Source organism: Octopus sinensis, linkage group LG23 (assembly GCF_006345805.1).
Source record: "Octopus sinensis linkage group LG23, ASM634580v1, whole genome shotgun sequence".
NCBI lineage: Eukaryota > Metazoa > Mollusca > Cephalopoda > Octopoda > Octopodidae > Octopus > Octopus sinensis.
In genome coordinates this window covers 19,440,943-19,464,420 of record NC_043019.1, presented here as the reverse complement: position 1 = coordinate 19,464,420, position 23,478 = coordinate 19,440,943, and the positions used below count along the sequence as shown (strand labels likewise).

At 41.6% G+C, this 23,478-nt stretch overlaps 1 protein-coding gene and 1 long non-coding RNA gene across 2 annotated transcripts in view; one reads left to right on the top strand and one right to left on the bottom strand.

Moving 5' to 3' along the window:
* LOC115223722 overlaps window positions 1-23,478 on the bottom strand; it is a 78,694-nt gene that overhangs the window by 21,066 nt on the left and 34,150 nt on the right. The window contains exons 10-12 of the mRNA XM_036512514.1: window positions 23,080-23,391; window positions 20,735-20,983; window positions 2,545-2,795 (exon numbers count right to left, since the gene is read on the bottom strand). Of these exons, the coding sequence (XP_036368407.1) occupies window positions 2,545-2,795; window positions 20,735-20,983; window positions 23,080-23,391 (812 nt within the window). The remainder of the gene's footprint in view (window positions 1-2,544; window positions 2,796-20,734; window positions 20,984-23,079; window positions 23,392-23,478) is intronic.
* LOC118767637 lies at window positions 68-20,838 on the top strand. The gene is made up of 3 exons (XR_005003553.1): window positions 68-78; window positions 16,578-16,584; window positions 20,596-20,838. It is a non-coding gene; the product is annotated as an uncharacterized LOC118767637 (long non-coding RNA).

The following is a 23,478-nucleotide window of genomic DNA, read 5'->3' as shown; positions in this document are numbered from 1 at the left end:
AGAAAATTCAGATAAATTAGGCGCAGGAGTGGCTGTGTGGTAAGTAGCTTGCTAACCAACCACATGGTTCTGGGTTCAGTCCCACTACGTGGCATCTTGGGCAAGTGTCTTCTGCTATAGCCCCGGGCTGACCAATGCCTTGTAAGTGGATTTGGTAGACGGAAACTGAAAGAAGCCTGTCGTATATATGTATATATATATATGTATGTGTGTGTGTGTCTGTGTTTGTCCCCCTAGCATTGCTTGACAACCGATGCTGGTGTGTTTACGTCCCCGTCACTTAGCGGTTCGGCAAAAGAGACCAATAGAATAAGTACTGGGCTTACAAAGAATAAGTCCCGGGGTCGATTTGCTCGACTAAAGGCGGTGCTCCAGCATGGCCACAGTCAAATGACTGAAACAAGTAAAAGAGTAAAAGAGTAAAGAGTATAAAAATCAACATATATTAATAAAAGGTTAAAAACTAGGGAGTAGCAAGAAGAAAGGAAACGAACAGTCATCCGTGTATCATACTCAATGCAAATACATCAGAGAAAACCAAATGAACCATGATACTCATCCAGAGATAGTATCTCTTACAGCAGTAGTATGTTAAATAACACAAATATATCACAGATGAACATGAAATCTACACAGCAGCAGTAGAAAGAATGCTGGATGCACATTTGTGTGTTTTGGGGCTCCAGCAGCAGTAGCAGCAGCAGCAGCAGGAATGCTGCTCATGGGTTGCCATGGGAGATTTCGGATGGACTCTAAATTGCAGCAGTGCTTCTTCAAGAAAAATAGTTTTTAGAACATTAAATCATGCAATATAGGCCAAGCTTAGCATAAAGGACCCAGGATGATAGGGATATTTGGCAGGGATAAAGTGTCTTACATGCCATTAAATGCAGTGTGTGTGTGTGTGTGTGTGTGTGGAAGCTAGGTTTAGAATCAAAAGGCCTTAGAGCAAATGTAGCAAAAACCAAAGTTCTAGTAAGCAGAAAGGCGAACTCATCACACACCCCCTCAGGTAGGTGGCCCTGCTCGATCTGTAGAAAAGGTGAAGGTAGAAACTCCAGAAGATGTACCCAGTGTAAGCTATGGATACATAATAGGTACAGCAGCAGCAACAAAAGATTAACCAGGATGATAGCTTTCATGTGCAGCAGATGCACAGGGGCAATAAACACCACAGATACTCAGAAAACAGATTCCATCACACTCCAAGGGGAGAAACTAGAAGTAGTTGATAGTTTCCACTACCTAGGTGACCAAGTTAGTAGTGGAGGTGGATGCTCAGACAGTGTCACCACTTGAATACGAATAGCCTGGGCAAAGTTTAGAAAGCTTCTTCCCCTACTAGTGACAAAGGGTCTCTCGCTCAGAGTGAAAGGTAGATTGTACGATGCATGTATGTGAACTGCCATGCTTTACGGTAGTGAAACATGGGCTGTGACTGCAGAGGGCATGTGTAGGCTTGAAAGAAATGAAGCTAGCATGATCCGCTGGATGTGTAATGTCAGTGTGCATACACGACAGAGTGTAAGCGCCCTGAGAGAAAAGCTGGACATAAGAAGCATCGGATGTAGCGAGCAGGAGAGACATTTGCACTGGTATGGTCATGTACTATGGATGGATGAGGAGAGATGTGTGAAGAAGTGCCACTCCCAAACTGTTGAAGGAATCCGGGGTAGAGGTAGACCCAGGAAGACATGGGATGAGGTGGTCAAGCATGACCTTCGAAAGTTGGGCCTCACAGAGGTAATGACGAAAGACCGAGATCTCTGGAGATATGCTGTGACTGCGAAGACCTGATAAATAACGTGAGTTCATGGCTGTTTCCTGCACCAGTTTCGCATAGCAGCCCCAGCCCATCCAAAGTACCTTGGATTGCAGAACGACCTGCTGTGCTTATCTTGGATCGTAGGGTGACCTGCTGTGCTTGAGGAGACCTATTGAGTCAAGTACGTTAACATTAACATCAAAATAAATACCAAATGGAAATTGTAGTTGTGATATCTGCGCCGGTGGCACGTAAAATGCACCATCTGAACGTGGCCAATGCCAGCCCCACCTTGACTGACTCCCGTGCCGGTGGCACGTAAAAAGCACCAACCGATCGTGGTCGCTGCCAGCCTCCCCTGGCACGTAAAAAGCACCCACTACACTCATGGAGTGGTTGGCGTTAGGAAGGGCATCCAGCTGTAGAAACACTGCCAGATCAGACTGGAGCCTGGTGCAGCCTCCTGGCTTCCCAGACCCCGGTCGAACCATCCAACCCGTGCTAGCACGGAAAACGAATGACAAACAATGATGATGATACACACAATGATCGTTACAGTAGAAGACACTTGGCCAAGGTGCTCAACAGTGGGACTGAACCGAGGATTACAAAGTTGGGATGCAAGATTCTTAACCACACAGCCACACCCGCAATGTAAAATGCAAAAACAAAATAACCAAAAAAAAAAACAGGAAAAAATATTCTTGGACAAAGAAAGGTAAAAAAAAAGACAAAAAAGAGAAAGAAAAGAGTTAAAAAATGGAGAAAGTTCTTCAAACCTGCACTGAATTACACCAGCTTATTGCATGAGCCAAATCATGTACGGCAGTTTCTGCAAATCCTAATGCAAAGGCCACCATTGCACTTGTTGTACAAAATTCCACCACTTGCGCTGACTTGGAATGTGGGGCACCTGTTTCTAACAGCATATACATGCCAACAGTACAGTACGATGCTAAAAGCTGTCTGTTACCAGTTGACTTCAGCTTCTTTACTTCATCCATCACATTTCCAAGATTGTCGCAGCAATCTACAGAAAACAAATATCTAATTTTAGAAGTGAATGCATGTATAGATATGCATGTACATAGGAATAGTCGTAAAAACACATACATCATCATCATCATCAGCAGCAGTAGCAACATCACCAGAGTTTTAATATCAAATTCTCAATGCTTGCAGGAGTCAGACAAGATTCAGAGAAGTAGAATTCCTACAAGCTGATATTCTTCCTATTGCCAACCTTCACCTGGATACAATAAAGGTTAATAATCCGCCATCCCCAAACATGGACATGTTTTTCAGGAAAAACTACAAACAAACATCACTACTTGTATGGTGGAGAACATTGATTAGAAACAGCAACTTTTTAACTACACAACCATGTTGCAGGCTACTGTATATGTGGGTGGAGGTGTGTGTGTGTGTGTGTGTGTATACAGGGGATGGACAAAATAATGGTAACACCTAGCATCATAATTTTGAAATACCTGTAAAACCCTCAAAACTTGTTTATTTTTATGTTTTTTGATTTATTATTAGTGTTGCTTAATATGTTTTGCTAAAATTGTTGTTTCTTTTCAGATATCATCAGAAAAAGGTAATTAAAATTCATTCAAACAACAGATCTGTCGGACTTTCAAAGAGGTCAAATTGTTGGTGCTCGTATGGCAGGTGCTAGCATACACACACATAACATCCCCACCAACACAAAAAAATACACACGCACCCACAGATGCACACATACACAAGAGAATGACTTGCTGCCCGACACCCAACATGGTTTCCGACCAGGGAGAAGCTGTTTAACTCAGCTCCTACAACACTATGACTGGGTGCTGAAACGGCTGCTCAACCACTCAAATGTGGAAGTCATATATCTCGACTTTGCAAAGGCCTTTGATAAAGTCGATCATGGAATGATATGTCACAAACTGCGTGATCTCAACATAGTTGGAAAACTGGAAGAATGGCTTCATGACTTTCTGAAGGATAGAAGTCAGGTGGTAGTAGCCAATGGAGCCACTTCCATTAACACGCAAATAGTGAGCAATGTTCCGCAGGGCACTGTTCTGGGACCACTACTGTTCATAATGGCCCTCTCAGACATGCCCTCAGCCACGCAGAGAGCCACGATCACAAGTTATACAAAAGTTTTACAGGCAATACAGAACCCTGAGGACACTAAACACCTGCAATGTGAGCTGGACAAAATATACAAGTGGGCTGAAAAGAATAGCATGCAGTTCAATGCTGAAAAGTTTCAAGCTCTATACTATCAGCATGCAAAACTAAATGCAATACCCAATCAATACACTGGACCCGGAGGAATAGCAATCCCAGAGGCACAATCAGTGCGTGACCTAGGTATTTACATGAGTGATGACGCGACCTTTCGTGTACATGTTGCTAAATTGGCAATGAAATGTAGACGACTGGCCGGATGGATCCTCAGAACCTTTAGAACAAGAGAACAAGAAACCATGATGGTCCTCTGGAGGACACTTGTCCTAAGCCACTTTGACTACTGCTCTCAGTTATGGTCACCATCCAGTGTCAAGTTGATCACAGAGGTCGAGGCGATCCAACGTAGCTACACGAAGAAGATAGCCTCTATGCAGAATGTAAGCTACTGGGAAAGACTCAAGAGATTAAAACTATATTCCCTGGAGCGTAGGCAGGAAAGATATGCCATAATATACATCTGGAAGATCCTGGAGGAACGTGTCCTAAACTTTGGCATCGAGAGTTACGCAAATGCCAGAACTGGGCGCCACTGCGTGGTGCCTAGGACTCCAAACTTGCCATCAAGATGTAGGACAAGATTCTGTGATAGCCTGGGCTTCCGAGGCCCACAGCTCTTCAATATCCTCCCGAAGAACCTGAGAGACCTGCATGGGGTGGATGCAGATGTCTTTAAAATGAAGCTGGATCTCTTCCTGTCAGGTGTCCCAGATGAACCAACTTCACGGCAGGAGGGGCAGATGAGGGCAGCTGCATCGAACTCTCTCATGCACCAAATGGCAGTTGCTAGAAAGCTTTCGTGAAGTGAAACCAAGTAGCAACACCAAATGGCGGTGCCCCAGCATGGCCACAGCTCATAAGCTGAAACTAGAATCAATCAATCAATCAATCAATATGCATATATATATATATATATATATGCATATATATGCATATAATATATATATATATATATATATGCATATATGACTTCCGGCTTCGTAGAGTAAACACGTGTTGCTTTGCTCTGTGATAAAAAAAACAAGGTTTGCATAAATCGACGAAATAATTTGGCGAAAACTCATAAAAAACGTAGAAATTGTTACCTTATAGACGTGTACTTGGATATTTTGTTTAAAAACCGCAATATATTTTGCTACAAGTCAAGTATTGTTCACTTAAGTTTACAACGCACACAAGATTTCTTCCTGTCGAAAAAGCACATGGTGGAATCTTCTAAATTTATTTCCAGTCGATCCTAACAGCAAAAAAAAAAACCGTTTTTCTTTTCTCTTTTTGGAAAAAAACCTCTGTGTATACCTTTTATAAGATAAGTACTCCTTCTCATTAATTCATTTACCTGAAACTCTGTAAAAACCTATCGTATTGTTTTCATTTCTGTAAAAACCTATCGTATTGTTTTCATTTCTGTAAAAACCTATCGTATTGTTTACATTTCGTAATAACCTACCGTTATATCTGTTAGTTTTCATATATTATTTGTTACTCTGTTTATATATGTGTATGCGCACATGTGTGTATATGTTTGTATGTATATGTATATGTGTGTGTTAGAAGTATAGTCGCAATTAGTTTAGTTTAGAAAAAAATTGTCTGCAGCGACGGACAAATATATATTTTCTTTTTCTCTTTTTCTCTGTTTAAATACTGTGAGGATCTCTTGGCTTGTTTTCTTTTAGCTGTTTTATTTTTCTTTATACACTCATTTGTTACTTTTATTTATATATGTGTATGTGCACACGTGTGTATATATGTGTATGTATGGGTGTGTATACATATGTATATGTGTGTGTTTTATTTAGCTGTTTGTGTGTGTGCAATTAGCTTCGTTTAGAAATCTTCTACGGACAGATATATATATATTTCTTCCTTCTCTCTCTGTCTCCTCAGTTCTCTCCCTCACGCTTCCCCTTGTCTCTTCATTACTCTCTTCTTTTCTTACTCTCCTCTTTCAGCTCTTAATCTCTCAGTCTCTCAGCTCTCAGTCTCTCCTCTTCCTCTTCTCTCTTACTCTCTTCTTTCGGCTCTCAATCTCTCCTTAAGTACATAGACGCTCTCTTTCTCTATTTCTTCCCTACCCCCTATTGCACTATTAGATTAATATAAATTAATATAATTAGATAGATAGATAGATAGATAGATAGATAAAATATCAAGAATGTCCAGAACCTGGAAAAGTGACGAACTGGCGTTGTTCATGAGAGGATGGCAATGCGCTGACGGAGAAAATCCAAATAACATAATTACGGCTGCGCTGAAGAGCAGCAGATACAAAAGGACGTCAGCTCAAATAGAGCGGAAGAAGCAAGAATTTATACGCTCCTACTCACTTGTCAGATCGCACGTTAACACGCTGGATGCCATCTTTGACAGCGAAAAACGCGAACAAAGTAAAGATGGCAAGAATGGAGACGCGGGCGCTGATGAAAAAGGTCACCCCCACCTGGTAGACGCCCAGGAAGAAAACTCCAGTGAGAAACCTGCCCGGGAGGTAAACCCAAGTGCGGGTGCTCCTACCAGCACCAAAAGCCATGGACATGGAGATGAAAGAACCAAAAAAGGAGGAAAAACTAAAACTAAAACTCAGGCAAAACCAAAAAAACGAAACAGCCAAGGATAGAAGCAAACCTGACTATCCATATGCCAAAAAGGATGGAAACAAGCAGCGCACACGGGTATGTAGGTTCTACCTGAGAGGTGCCTGCCGGCATGGAGAGGAGGGTCCAGGCTGCCGTTTTGCACATCCGGGACCCTGCCGCCGAAACCAACCACCGAAAGGAAAAGGGATGGACCACGCACCACCTGCCCCAAAACGGAGGTACGCAGATGTGGTGCGTGCCACAAACCGCCAACGTGTTGTTGAAAGGGCAGCTGCTGAGCAAGAATCTTTTTTGTGCATGGCACAAAAGATTGTACAGCAGCTAACCTGGCTTCATCAAACTCAAGCTCGCAGATGGGACTACCCACAGTTCACAAGACCACCACAGCAAATAGACCCAAGGTGGACACCACCGGCAACAGTATACACCTCACCTCGATGCTCCTACTGAACATCAGAAGACTACTAACACACAGTAACAGGACGAAAGTCCCGTTCTTGAGAGACTTTGTTGCATGCAATCAAGCCTTATGCATAGCACTTACAGAAACACACCTGAAACCGGACATAGCAGATGCGGAATTACACATACCACAGTATGTTGTACTACGGACCGACAGAAAAGAAAGGAGTCATGGTGGAGTTGTTATGTACATCCGCGAGGACCTCACACCCCAGGTCCTTTTGTCATACTCAAACTCGGTGTGTGACACACTAATTGTACATATAAGGCAACTTGATGTAGTTATGTGTGCTACATATCGCCCTCCAGATGCCCCAAGCCATGTAGGCAAGTTTGAAGACTGCCTTATAAAAATAGAAGAAGCTCTAATCACATTAGAACAACACATAAGTGTACTTCTTATGGGAGACTTCAATCTACCCAATGTCAGATGGCCCGAGGGCCTTTCTCTCCCAGGAATGACAAGATGTGAACGAGGACAGGCGAGGTCCCTCCTGAACCTCATCAACACCCTGTACATGGAGCAAGTAATACTCCAACCAACCAGGGCAGGTAACACACTGGACCTCTGCTTCACAAATAATATGGATCTCATCCATAATGTGAAAGTGACACCGACACTACTCTCGGATCACAACATGGTAGAGCTGACTATGTACAGGCCAAAGGAAAGCATGGACATACAGCCTACAAGAAGCTCTCAAAATCTTTCCAGCTTGAACTTCAATAAGGCAAACTGGAAACAAATTGAGAAAGAGATCCTCAAACAAAACTGGCCTGAATGTCTCTCCACTGCAGTTCCTCTTTCAGAGCTTCCTTGCAGCTGGCAAACTTCCAAGAAAACTGAAGGAAGGTAAAATATGCCCCATTCACAAAGGAGGTAGCAGAGCAGAGGCCAAGAACTACAGACCTATCTCTCTGACCTCACACATCAGCAAGGTCATGGAACGAATAGTCAGAAGGAAACTGATCACCTTCCTTGAAGAAAATGACTTGCTGCCCGACACCCAACATGGTTTCCGACCAGGGAGAAGCTGTTTAACTCAGCTCCTACAACACTATGACTGGGTGCTGAAACGGCTGCTCAACCACTCAAATGTGGAAGTCATATATCTCGACTTTGCAAAGGCCTTTGATAAAGTCGATCATGGAATGATATGTCACAAACTGCGTGATCTCAACATAGTTGGAAAACTGGAAGAATGGCTTCATGACTTTCTGAAAGATAGAAGTCAGGTGGTAGTAGCCAATGGGGCCACTTCCATTAACACGCAAATAGTGAGCAATGTTCCGCAGAGCACTGTTCTGGGACCACTACTGTTCATAATGGCCCTCTCAGACATGCCCTCAGCCACGCAGAGAGCCACGATCACAAGTTATACAAAAGTTTTACAGGCAATACAGAACCCTGAGGACACTAAACACCTGCAATGTGAGCTGGACAAAATATACAAGTGGGCTGAAAAGAATAGCATGCAGTTCAATGCTGAAAAGTTTCAAGCTCTATACTATCAGCATGCAAAACTAAATGCAATACCCAATGAATACACTGGACCCGGAGGAATAGCAATCCCAGAGGCACAATCAGTGCATGACCTGGGTATTTACATGAGTGATGACGCAACCTTTCGTGTACATGTTGCTAATTTGGCAATGAAATGTAGACGACTGGCCGGATGGATTCTCAGAACCTTCAGAACAAGAGAACAAGAAACCATGATGGTCCTCTGGAAGACACTTGTCCTAAGCCACTTTGACTATTGCTCTCAGTTATGGTCACCATCCAGCGTCAAGTTGATCACAGAACTCGAGGCGATCCAACGTAGCTACACGAAGAAGATAGCCTCTATGCAGAATGTAAGCTACTGGGAAAGACTCAAGAGATTAAAACTATATTCCTTGGAGCGTAGGCGGGAAAGATATGCCATAATATATATCTGGAAGATCCTGGAGGGACGTGTCCCGAACTTTGGCATCGAGAGTTACACAAATGCCAGAACTGGGCGCTACTGCGTGGTGCCTAGGACTCCAAATTTGCCATCAAGATGTAGGACAAGATACTGTGATAGCCTTGGCTTCCGAGGCCCACAGCTCTTCAATATCCTCCCAAAGAACCTGAGAGACCTGCATGGGGTGGATGCAGATGTCTTTAAAATGAAACTGGATCTCCTCCTGTCAGGTGTCCCAGATGAACCAACTTCACGGCAGGAGGTGCAGATGAGTGCAGCTGCATCGAACTCTCTCATGCACCAAATGGCAGTCGCTAAAAAGCTTTCATGAAGTAAAACCAAGTAGCAACACCAAATGGCGGTGCCCCAGCATGGCCACAGCTCAATGAGCTGAAACTAAAATCAATCAATCAATCATATGCATATATCTCTTATTATAAAAGGCAGATTTTATCTGCCTCCCTTTCGGAGTTATACAAATCTACAATATAGGATTTCTTCAATTACAATTTACCTAGCATTTTTAAGAGTACAATGCATCGCGTCATGCCAGGTCCAGTTTTTAAAATTTAAACTCCAATTAAGCAAAATTTACAGAAAACTCACATTCTGGTGTGTGTGTCAAATGCTTTTCTTAGTCTGGTTTACACCACACGCAAACGCACACACACAGTGTGCGACGAATAAAATGAAAGTAAATAGCGACAGAGTGATTTGAGGAAGACTAAACTGAAAGTATTTAAACCACTACTCAAAAAATAAAAAAACCCAGCAAACAGAAACAAATAAATACATAACCATTTAATCCTCACACAATTTCTTCAATTAGAATTTACCTAAGATTTTTCAGAGTACTTCAGTGGGTGATGCCATAAAAAATTTCTTTCAATTTTACCACCAATTAAGACAAAATTCGAGAAAACTCAATATTTTAACATATCACTCCGAAAGCATTGATGTACATGTGTGCGTGCGTGAGTGTGTGTGTGTCATTCCTCACACACACGCATACACATACATATACAACTACATACACATACAACTACATACAAACACGTGTGTGTTTGTTATCAGTAAAAAAGGCGCCAAAACTCAACTCACTTATCATTCCAACACATTTGCAAAGACACACGGACGGACAGAAAAGGTAAATTGGTTTTTATTTTACTCTGTATATATTTTATTATATAATATTATATATAGATATATGTATATATAATTGCAGTATGAAACAGTGTTTATGTATAAACAGACGACACTTATATATAGTTACCAAGAAGCCCGAATTTACCTATTCATATTTAAATGAGAATATCAGAGTAAAAGGCAGACTGTATGTATATAGCCATGGGCTCCTAAGGAGCATCTTCGTTCGAATTGCTGTGCCTCTGTTTTGTTTTGTCCTGTCAACGGAATTCCTGTTTTTTTCCTGAAGAGAAAGCCGCAATATGGTACCCTTATTTAAACAGAATTTGGAAATTTGCGGCCTTCGAAACATGTGTAGAATGTCTTAAAAGGTATTCTGTACAATCTTCGTTCAACTCCATTTATTCCATTCACTAATAATATATGCATATATATATATATGCATATATATATATATATATGCATATATATATGCATATATATATATATATATATGCATATATATATATGCATATATATATATATATATATATATGCATATATATATATATATATATATGCATATATATATATATATATATATATGCATATATATATGCATATATATATATCATCATCATCATCATCATCATCATCGTTTAACGTCCGTTCTCCATGCTAGCATGGGTTGGACGGTTCGACCGGGGATCAGGGAAGCCAGAAGGCTTCACCAGGCTCCAGTCTTATCTGGCAGTGTTTCTACAGCTGGATGCCCTTCCTAACGCCAACCACTCCGTGAGTGTAGTGGGTGCTTTTTACGTGCCACCTGCACAGGTGCCAGGCTAGGCTGGCAACGGCCACGGTCGGATTGGTGTATTTTATGTGCCACCGGCACGGAAGCCAGACGAGGTGGTGCTGGCATCGGCCACGAGTCGGATAGTGCTTTTTACGTACCACCAGACCAGGGATCCTGGCTGGTTCAATTCGATTTCGATTGCCCCAACATGTCTTCGCAAGCAAGGGGGTTGATATATATATATATATATATATATATATATATATATATATATATATATATATATATATTAATCAAAATAAAAACATGATGCCAAGGATTCAGCGGTACATATGTTTCGGGCCTTTATTAGACGGATTTATAACAATGCATAATGTATGTCTGTGGCCTTCTTCAGCCGCGCACAACAACATCCACAAGGACATGTATTACATCAAAAATTCTTGGTTGGGGATGCAAATCCTCTCATTCACGTACGACATAATGCGGCAACAGCATAAAAATGAAGCGTCCATCTCGTTCTTCTCTCAATATACATCCATCGGAGCATACTGGCTTCATTTCTCGCGAGCTTACGCATGTCCTCAGCAGTCACGGCCCATGTTTCACTGCCATGTAGCATGGCTGTTCGTACACATGCATCATACAGTCTGCCTTTTACTCTGAGCGAGAGGCCTTTAGTCACCAGCAGAGGTAAGAGCTCCCTAAACTTTGCCCAGGCTATTCTTACTCTAGCAGTTACACTTTCAGCACACCCGCCCCCGCTGCTGACTTGGTCACCAAGATAACGGAAGCTATCAACTATTTCTAGTTTTTCCCCCTGGAAAGTGACGGAAGTTGTTTTCTGCAGATTTTCAGAGGTTAATGCTCCCGAGCATCTGCCACATACAAAAACTATCTTCCCAGTTAGCCTTCCTTTGACATTGCTGCATCTCTTATGTGTCCATAGCTTACACTGGGTACATCTTATATAGTTTCTACCTACACCTTTTCTACAAATCGAGCAGGGCCATCTTCCTGAAGACATTTGTGGATTGTCTACCTTCCTACTTATTAGTACTTTGGTTTTAGCTAGGTTGACTCTAAGGCTCCTCGATTCTAAACTTTGCTTCCACACCTGGAACTTCTCCTCCAGTTCTGATAGTGACTCAGCAATTAGAGCAAGGTCATCAGCATATAGGAGCTCCCAGGGGCAACCTGTCTTGAATTCCTCCGTAATTGCTTGGAGGACTATGATAAATAGGAGGGGGCTGAGTACTGAACCCTGGTGAACCCCAACCTCTATTTTGAATTCTTCTGTGTACATGTTGCCAACCCTAACCTTACTTACGGCATCCCTGTACATGACTTGCACAGCCCTCACCAGCCATTCATCTATCCCTAGTTTCCTCATTGACCACCAGATAAGGGATCGGGGGACCCTGTCAAAGGCTTTCTCCATGTCAATGAAAGCCAGGTACAGGGGCTTATCTTTGGCTAGGTATTTCTCCTGCAGCTGTCTCACCAGAAATATGGCGTCAGTGGTGCTTTTCCCTGCCATGAAACCAAACTGCATCTCGTCCAAGTTGACTCTCTCCCTAATCAGATGGGCTATGACCCTCTCTGTAACCTTCATTACCTGATCCAACAGCTTGATACCTCTGTAATTATTTGTATCTAGGGCGTCTCCTTTACCTTTGTAGCAGTTGACTAGTATGCTGCTACACCAGTCATTGGGTATGACTCCTATATATATATATATATATGTTAGTTAGTTAGTTAGTTAGTTAATTTGGCTCAAAAGCAAATAGCAAGGCCATGTAGGGGGACATGGAGTTAAGTACAGGGTGGTGTTCATGTAAAGAGTTCAGGCCACTTGAGGTCCAGGGAGGCTTTGAACAAAGCGGTCGTTGGCATCTTCACCATCTCGTCTGGCAGCTTGTTCCACGGATCCACAACCCGGACGGAGAAAGCTCCTCTCCTTCGATTGAGATGAAATCGTCGCAGGTAGAGCTTTTCGGAATGACCCCGCAGCCAACGCTCCGGAGCAGGAGTGAAGAACAGCTCTTTCGAGAGGTTACACTTCCCGCTTATGATGTTGTGGGCGAGAATGAGATCACCACGGCGGCGGCGTTTTTCAAGAGAATAAAGGTCGAGCGTCCTCAGCCTTTCTTCGTAGGACAAATTTTTGAGACCATGAACCAGGCGGGTAGCCAGCCTCTGGACTCTTTCGAGGTGCTGTATGTCTTTGAGGAGATAAGGAGAAGAGGCTTGAATCCCATACTCCAATATGGGTCTCACCAGCGTGACATAGAGTGGCAGGAATATGGCTGCTGTGAGCACTCCGAATGACCGTCGAATCAAAAACAGAATTCCGCGTGCTTTGTTGGCAGCATGGACGCACTGGGCCGAAGGCGAAAAGGAGGAATCCACCAAGATACCCAGGTCCTTTACCTGATCGGTCCTCTCCAGCAGCAGACGACCCGGCTCGAAATCAAGTTGAGTTGCAGGAGGAGAGCCGACAGGCAGATGACAGCACTTTGACACGTTCAGACACAGGTCCCAATCGTTAGACCACTTCCAAATTTGGTGGAGGCATCGACGAAGATCCTCTATACTACCGCGAGGAGCGACCAGTTTGATATCGTCGGCAAATAGAAGGGTGTGTTGCGTGAGGTCGTCGGGCAAGTCATTTATGAAGACTAAGAACAACAAGGGCCCAAGCACTGAACCTTGAGGCACGCCACTGCTCGCACTGGAGACGTCGGACCGCGAACCATTAACTTGAACTTGGAAGGAGCGATCTGAGAGGAAGGCACCAACCCATCGTACAATATCCGGATGGAAACTATATGCTTGAAGCTTGACAAGTAGTAGGCGGTGGTTTACCGAGTCAAAAGCTTTGGCAAAGTCCAATAAAACGATGTCAACAGCATCACTATCATCGAGGATGCGCGTCACCAATTCTTCCATTACTGGTAAGTTGGTCAAGCATGATCTCTTCGGCACGAAGCCGTGTTGGGAATCAGTGATCGAGGCTGTGCTTAGGAGGTGGAGCATCATACTTTTCTTAAGGATGGTTTCGAACATCTTGCTGATTATTGATGTAAGGGAAACCGGTCGGTAGTTAAGCGGGTCTTCGTGGCTCCCTTTCTTGAAAATTGGGCAGATTATCGCTGTTCTCCAGTCTGCAGGTATAACACCCGTCACCAATGACATATTGAATAGTCGTGTTAAGGGCTCGCAGATGACTGGAGCCAACGCTTTGATAACCCGTGGGTGTATGCCGTCAGGGCCGTGACCCTTGTTGACATCGAGGCCTTGAATAACACGTTTGACTTGGTCCCGCGTGATGATCAATCGAAGCATTGGAGGTACCGATCTATCAAATGGAGGGGGTTCACGACCATCATCTTGTTTGAAAATAGTTGAAAAAGCCTCGGCAAATAATTGACTCTGTTGATAAGGGTCCTCAGTCGATACGCCTGTTGAGTCTACCAATGTTACAATCTGGTTGTTCAAGCGGGAATTCCGCTGGACATGGGCAAAGAAGGTTTTTGGATTGCTACTGGCATTTGCCGCGATTTTGTATTCATAACTGAAGCGTTCTTTCTTTTCAATTTTCACGGCTCGGTCTCGTTGAGTTTTGTACACCTCAAAAGCTGCAGTCGAATCCAGATTTTTGAATTCAGCCCAAGCAATATCTCTGAGTCGACGTTCTCGTTTAACCTTCTTCGTCACCCAGGGCTTGTGTTTCTTCCTCTTGGGAAGTCCAACGGGAACTGCCTGGTCAGTCAAACAGATTACATATGCTTTGAGGGATGACCATAGTTCGTCAACTGAGGACAACGTCATCAGGGAACGCCAGTCCAGAAGCGCGGAAGCCTCGGTTAGAATTTCAAGATTAATTGCAGAGAAGACTCTACGTGGCAGCGAAGTAATCGTGGGCGTGGAAAAAGTTGTGTGCATGACGAACTTCAGGACCGCATGATCACTCTTGGCAAGAGGGGCGCACACAGATACGTCTGACACTGATCTTGGATATATATATATATATATATATATCTGGAGCCTACATAGCTGTATTTAAAGTACAGATTCAATCATCTCGCTACAGTCAAAAATTGTGAAGCATGACTGTCACCACTACTACATGAACCTGAAGATTGCAGAATTTAATGCATGAAAGTACTAGTTCAATCAGAATGAACATTTAACATTCTATTATTTTATTTTATTTTATTTTATTATATTATCTTATATCATTATAAGATTGTAAATAAAACGTGAAATTCAGACAAGGTTGGAATTCCTTTTATCAATATACTCTTCTATACACAATCACACACACCCGTATATATATCTATATATATATATATATATATATGCATACATACATACACACACACACATACATACTTTGATAGGTTTCGGCCAGTATTAGCCCAGGCCATGCCTAACTTAATAGCACCACCTGGCAAAGTTATTTAAAACAGGAATCAGACAATATGGCCAACTCAAGGAGAGAGTTATTGATTACAGAGACATAGCTGAGTGTAGGAGGTTTATCCAGGATTTTTTGAAGGAATTTATCCAAAGACTTCTTGAACTTTATGGGGCCTGTCTCTGCTTTAATGTGTTTTGGTGTAATGTTAAAGAGAGCGGGGCCAATTGAAGTGAAATAATTGTGTCATATTCTTATGTGATGCGAGTATGATTTTTGTTGTGGGCGGATAGCACGGGGACCAAGTCTTGGGTGTATCCTAAAGACAATGCCAACATCATTTGGGCAATGCTGGTGGAAAATTTTCCACATCATGCAGATGATGTAGCGCTCACGACGACGTTGGAGAGAATAAAGTTTTAGCTTTTCTAGTCGATCCCAATAGTCGAGGCCTGTCATGCCATCTATCTTTTTTGTAATTTACCTTTGAGGTGCTTCAATTTTCATGATACTTTGTTTCATGTGAGGAGACCACGGTGGACAACAGTATTCAAGGTGGGGGTCGAGCAAAAGTGAAGAGAAGGATAATGGTGTGGATATCTCTCAACTGGAAAGTTCTAAGAATCCAGGAACACATTCTGCAAACCAAGTCAATTTCATTGTTAATATGAACAACCCAGCTTATGTTGTTGTCCACAATTACTCGCAAGTCTTTGATGTTGTTGGATGCCATGAGAGTTTCACCTGAAGAAGGGAGTATGGGAGTTTCAGGGTATCGTCTTTTCCGAAGTGGATTAACTCAAATTCATCCTTGTTCAGCGGCATATTATTCCTTTCTGCCCATTGGATGACAGCCAGCAGATCCGATTGAAGGCATGCCCGGTCACCCACTTCATTGATGACCTTCTGGATCTTGGAATCATCTGCAAAAATGTCACTAATGTCATTGATGTAGATGATGAAAAGCAGTGGGCCCAACACAGTGCCTTGAGGAACTGACTTTGGCTGGGCTTGATTTTACTCCTTCGACTAAATGTTGAGTTCTGCCCATCAGGAAACACTTGATCCATTGTAGTAACTTTCCAGAGACACCAATGTTGGATAGTTTTTTCAAGAGGATCTTATGACATCAGTATTGGAGCCCTCTCCCAAAGCTCTCAAAATGTCATCAAGGTGATGCAGGAGCAGTGTTAGGCAGTTCCTTCCATTACAGAACCCATGTTGATTGGGATTCAGCAGTCTGTTGCTTTCAAGAAAGTGAATTATCAGTGATCTAACCACCCTTTTAAATACCTTGACAATATGAGAAGTGAGCGAGATCAGCCGGTAGTTCATTGCAAGGGACTTATTTCCCTTTTTGAAAACTGGGACAGAAAGTCTTCAGGAATATAACCAGCATCCAGCGAATTCCTCCAAAGATTAGCAAGAGGAGATGCAAGTTGGTGTTGGCACACCTTCAGGACACAAACAGGGAAACTATCAGAGCCTGCTGCTGAATTGTGTTTAATTTCGTTTATTGCCGCTAAGAGATCAGGGGCGCCAAACTTTATGTCCGATAGAGTGTGTTGAGGATTAGCATCACTGTTACAATCCAGATCAGCCATATCAGGATTGTGCTAAAAACAGAGCAGAACTGCCAAGATATTTTGATGCTGGAGGAGGTGTGTGCTGGTGTGAGAGATCGTTTATGATTGCATCCCAGTCAAAATCATAGAGACCCATGACATCAAATGGGTGAGGGCTGCAGAGAGGTCACCAGGGTTAGCTTTCGGCTGGTGGCATCTCAGGTTACAGAGAAGCATGTTATGGGCTGAAAGAAGGCTTTTTTTCCACTGTAATATTGTGTATAGTGATAGTGTGTATAGTATATACATAGACGATAAGAAAATGGAGGAAAAACAACAAATAGAAGTGTATCTTGGGTACTAAAAAGCCATTATTTAATTAGTTAACCCTTTTGTTACTGTATTTATTTTGAGATGCTCTGTGTTTCTTTCAATTACTTTAAATATAACAAAGAATTTAGTAAAATAACCTAGTTATCATTCAGCTAGTGTTAGGAACATAAACTGTGACTAAGATTTGGTGGAAGATTTTAATTCAAAACTGATTAAAACAAGATATTTGTAGCCAGAGCCGGTTTCAGCCGGGTTGGTAACGAAAGGGTTAAGTAAGGTGAGGGTAAGAGTGAATTTACAGCTGTTTCTGTTTACCATGTTGAGGTAAATATGTATTTACCTCGTTGCAAATGGTAGACGTCATCAGAAAGAAGAAAGCAGAAATAGACAAAGAGGAGAATAGAGCAAAAGATGGAGGGAGAAATCGGAAAAGAAAATGTTCAATGATTCAAAAGTCTTACATTTTAGTTGGGTTCAAACTTCATTAAATCCATTGTGAGATAGTTGAAGAATAAAGGTTGGTTGAATCTGAAGTCTTGTAGTTAGTTATTAGCATGACTTTCATGTGTCTGCCTGTTTGGCTAGTTGACGGCCGGTATAATCAGAGGGAGTTATCCCTAATTAGGGATATCCGGTGTGGTTAATAGGAGCTATGTGTCACTAACTTATAGGTTGTGGGTAGTTTGTATATTTGCAAAGGAAGTTGTAAATAAGGGTCAAGTTTATATCTGGCAGGGGTACGATTTAGCGTGTAAAGACAAAGTATCGGAATAATATTTAGGTTTGATATCCCTAATTAGGGATAACTCCCTCTGATTATACAGGCCGTCAACTAGCCAAACAGGCAGACACATGAAAGTCATGCTAATAACTAACTACAAGACTTCAGATTCAACCAACCTCCATTCTTCAATGAAAAGGAAAAGAAAAAGATAGAAGACGGGTAATTTAACATTTAAAAGGATTTGGGAGTTCCTGGATGAAAAGAATTACAGGAAAAAGTAGAAAGTAGATTAGATAGATTAATAATTTATTGATAATGTGGGTTGGGGTAGGCTAGCATAGGATATAGCACTTTCTTTATTTGTTTCAGTCATTTGACTGCAGCCATGCTGGAGCACCACCTTTAGTCGAGCAAATCAACCCCAGGACTTATTCTTTGTAAGCCTAGTACTTATTCTATCAGTCTCTTTTGCCGAACTGCTAAGTTACGGGGACATAAACACACCACCATCGTTAATTGTTAATGTTAATTGTTAATGGTATAAGACAAAGTTTTTGCTAGGATACGCCATTCTAAACTATAGTTGATATTTTTGTCTTTTAATTCCCAGATGTAGCTACCAATTCCTGGAAGCTTCATTTCCTTTTTTGTTGCTCCTATATAAGATTTTGTATGTTTCTTTGCGAGTACATCGCATTGGTATATTAGGTTTTTTCTTTTACACCTATTGAAGAATTAACACTTATTTCTGTCCTGCAGCCACATAAATTATTCGGTTTATCTGTATTTATGTTATGCTGGGGGTTATTATTTATCAGGTCATTGTACGTGTTGTTTGAGGGCGAGTTATTATGGATGAGATTTATTCCATTTGCCTGTTGGCAGTTGATGTTGTATGTTGGTATTTTCCCTAGTTTCATAGAAGGCATCTAGCTTATTATTGTTGACCAAGTAACCTAGCTACCATCATAGCCTCGAAAATGGACATTAAACAATGATGATGATACAGACATACAGACATACAGATATACATCATCCTTTAACATCTGCTTTCCATGCTTGGCATGGGTTGGATCAGTTGACTGAAAACAGGTAAGCCGGGGAGCTGCACCAGCTTCCAACCTGATCTGACAATATTTCTACAGCCGGATGCCCTTCCTAACATCAACCACTCCAAGAGTGTAGTGGGTGCTTTTTATATGCCACTGGCACCAGTGCCATGACACTGGCATCGGCCACAACTAGGATCTCACTTGGCTTGACAGGTCTTAGCCACCTGTCACTTCCTCCATGAGGCCCAACACTCAAATGGCGCTTGTTAGGTGCCAGTGGCACGGGTGCCAGTCAGAGGGCACTGGCATCGGCCATGGCTACAATTTCACTTGGCCTGACAGGTCTTCTCAAGCATTTCGTATCGACCAACATCTGAAGGGTGCTTTTTACAAGCCAGTTACACAACATTGGCATCAGCCACAACTACAATCTCACTTGGCTCGACGGGTTTCCTTAAGCACAGCATATCGCCAAAGGTCTCGGTCCCTTGTCATTGCCATCATGAAACAATACACAAACACACACACACATATTTACATACATACACATGTGTATCCATATGCCCATATCATCATCATTTAACATGCATTTTCCATGTTCAGATGGTCTGCAAAGATCCAACAAACCACAAGATTGTAGCAAGCTCCACCATCTGCTTTGGCAGGGTTTCTATGGCTGGATACCCTTCCTAATGCAGTAACGGCTTGATCAGCAGTACTACTAATAAAGCAATTCTGTTTCATTCACCCTGTTTCATTTACCCTTAGGTTTTGCTTTGCGTACAGCTGGCTCACCAAATAGTAAGGATAAAAACACCCTCTTCACAGGACACACTCTGTGGGGCTTTTGGTTTAGTCAATATTGGACTCACTTTATAATTATATTTGGTTAATTACCAGGAATGGTGGTGGTGATGAGGAACTAGGGATGATGGTGATGACAACGATGTGTATGTGTGTACTATTCATCATCATCATCATCATCGTTTAACGTCTGCTTCCCATGCTGGCATGGGTTGGACAATTTGACTGAGGACTGGCGAGCCAGATGGCTGCATTAGGCTCCAATCTGGTCTGGCAGAGTTTCTACAGCTAGATACCCTTCCTAATACCAACCAATTCGAGAGTGTAGTGGGTACTTTTACGAGCAAAAGGCACGAGGGCAGAGCTGGCAACAGCCACACTCAAATGGTGTTTTTTATGTGCCACCTGCACAGGAGCCAGTCCAGTGGCACTGGCAATGCCATCTTTATATATTTACTATATTTTGATAATTAGTAGGTGATCATAGTGAAGACACATGGCTCAGTGGTTAGAGCATCAAGCTTACGATCGGGAGGTTATGAGTTTGATTCCCCGACCGAGCTGAGTGTTGTGTTCTTGAGCAAGACACTTTATTTCATGTTGCTCCAGTTAACTCAGCTGTAGAGTTAACCAAGCTGTATCGGCCCTTGCCTTTCCCTAGGATAACATTAGTGGTGAGGAGAGGGGAGGCCGGTATGCATGGGCGACTGCTGGCCTTCCACAAACAACCTTGCCCGGACTTGTGCCTCGGAGGGTAACTTCATGACTGAAGGAGGTCTCCTCCTTCAGGTGATGCTGATGGCTATTGTGGTGGTGTGAGCAGTGATGATTGTGATCAGAATGACAAAGACAGCAACAACATTCACGAAGGAAATTCAACTGCATATCTTACTGATATTTTCCACTTTGAGAAGTGCTCCTGGCAGCCTTACAATGGAGACTAGATCCTCTGCCTTTCGGCCTTGAGAGTCTTTCATTGATTTTTTGATTCCTTTCTTCAGCAAGAGTTTCATAACTTTTATGTAAAATTGAACATCTTCAACTTCAGTTTGTACCAAGGAATGCAGCAGAGTCTCGTTTCTGGCGTTCACCACGTTGATGTTCTTGTTGTTAAGGCAGTAATCTAAAGCATCAAGACAACCTGGTGGCAAGAAATAAACAAAGAAATACATGAACAGATTTATAGATTTATTTAAATGTATATTTTTTATTTGTATTTGGCAGAAATAACAGAGTGACTCAAAAGCTGAGAGTTCCATGTGTTGACACTTATCAAACTAGTTACAAATCCAGATGTTATAAATTTATATACCAAAGATAATCTTATTTATAATTTGTTCCAGAACTATCCTGGAAAATACCATTATCACTGGTATATGGATTTATAATCCCAGAATTTCTAACTAGTTTGAGAAGTGCTAACACAAAATTCTTGGCCCTTGAAGCACTCTGTTACTTCTGTTAAATTTTGGTTTCAAATTTTGGCACAAGGCCAGCAAATTCAAGGAGAGAGGATAAGCCAGTAACATTGACCCCAAAGCCTAGCTAGTAGTTATTTTACCAACCCCAGAAGGATGAAAGACAAAGTCAATCTCAATGGGATTCAAACTCAGAACATTAAGATGGACGAAATGCTGCTAAATATAAGAAATACATACACTCATGTTTTGAGTTCTATTCTTCCTACTTGCATTGTTAAACCTATATTTGTACACATGAATAAGAAGAAGAAGCTGATGATGATGATAATAAGAGTAATAATAATAATAATAATAATAATAATAATATTTTCTACTGAAAGCACAGGGCCTGAAATTTTGTGAAGAGAAATTAATCAATTACATCACCCACACCCCAGTGCATAACTGGTACTATTTCATCAATCCTGAAAGGATAAAAGGCAAAGTTGACCTCAACAGAATTTGAACTCAGAATGTAAAGAGTGAGAAGAAATGCCATAATTTTGTAATGGCAAGTTTCGAATTTTGGCACAAAGCCAGCAATTTTAGAGGAAGTGCTTCCCTCAATTACACTAACTCTGGTGCTCAACTGGTACATATTTTCTGAACCCCAGAGGAATGAAGGGCAAAGCGACTAAGCATTTTGTCACGTATTGATAAGTTTACCAGGAAGGCACCTTAATAATTATAATAATAACTGTTTTAAATTAAGCTTAAGGCCTTTGTTGATTCTATCAACCACAATGTCTGACTGATACTTTCTTTTGTCAACATTAGAAAGATGAAAAATAAAATTTTCAAAAGGAATAGATGTTTCTAATACAGATACAAGACCAGAAATTTAGGGACAGTGGGCCAGAATCAACTGCATTTTTTGGCTGCTACTTATTTTATCAACTTTGATGGCCCTGAAAGGATGAGGGAGCAAGATGAGTTTGGCAGGATTTGAACTCAGAACATAAAGAGCCAACAATTCTTCCATTCCACTAAATTGGTTTATCACATAGGAACCAGAAATTTGAAGGAAGATTTAGTTAATGAAATCAGTCCTGGTACTCGATTGGTGCTTTATTGACCCCTGAAGGAGGAAAGGCAATATTATCCTCAATAATGATAATAATTCCCTACCCAGTAGAATTATGAAGAATGCTTCCAGCTATTGGAGTAAGAGGAAAAGGGTGAGAAATAGCTGCACACATGATGGGGGGGGGGCAGAAGAGCCTTTTACTGGTTACGGAGCAAGTGAGAGGAATAAAAGTAGGGGCCAGGAGGAGATGATAAGCAGTGATTTGACCACCTCTGCTGACCCACCAGTGAGATGGTTCAGGGTTGAAACACTTGACAATTGCTGGATACCATGTGATGGCATCAATTCCTTCTGGTCAAAACCAACATTCACTGAAGATGAATGAAGAAAAAACATTTTTTAAATGTTAAGAGGAAAATAATTTTTCCAAAAGTATCAGGAGAAATGTCACATGGAATCAACATGGCCAGAGGCCTATAACAATGGAAATCAGCCAAAGAATAAAATTAAAAGAACCATCTAATCTGAAAGACTTCTTGGAAAAACTATTTACTTCCAACATCCTGATTATCCTCTTGGATGCCCATGCTCTACATCCCAAACATTCTCTATGAAAATGGTACCTTCATCTTTATAATATTTATAAACAAGAAAAGTTATTAAATAAAAAGACTTAAAAAGATAGCAAAAAAAAATTAAAGCTAACAACAAAAACAAGAGCAAATGCCGAAGAAATGCGTTCTATGTTACCAATGTCTAATGTCAGTTGCAGGATTTTGTGAATTTTCACGGCACTATCATGTCCCGAGAGAAGACCATTCCTCAGAAGATTCATTAATAATTCAAGAGCAGATGACTTATCGATTTCATTAGATGTTCTTGATTCCAATAAAGTTGAAATATTCATGTGGGAAGCATTGAATTTCTGAAGACGTGGTTTTGTTCCACTGAGAAGGAAATGTAGCATTGGCCAGGATTTAGAAGATTTAGATTTTTCCAGAAGAAATTTGTTCGCCTCATCTTCTTCCATTTTATGTACATTTTCTAAAATGGCATCAATATCTGCAGCAACAAAAACAATAAAACATCATGAAACATTTTTCCTTTTTTTAAAAAAAAAACGTTTACATATTATAAATAAGTTGATTA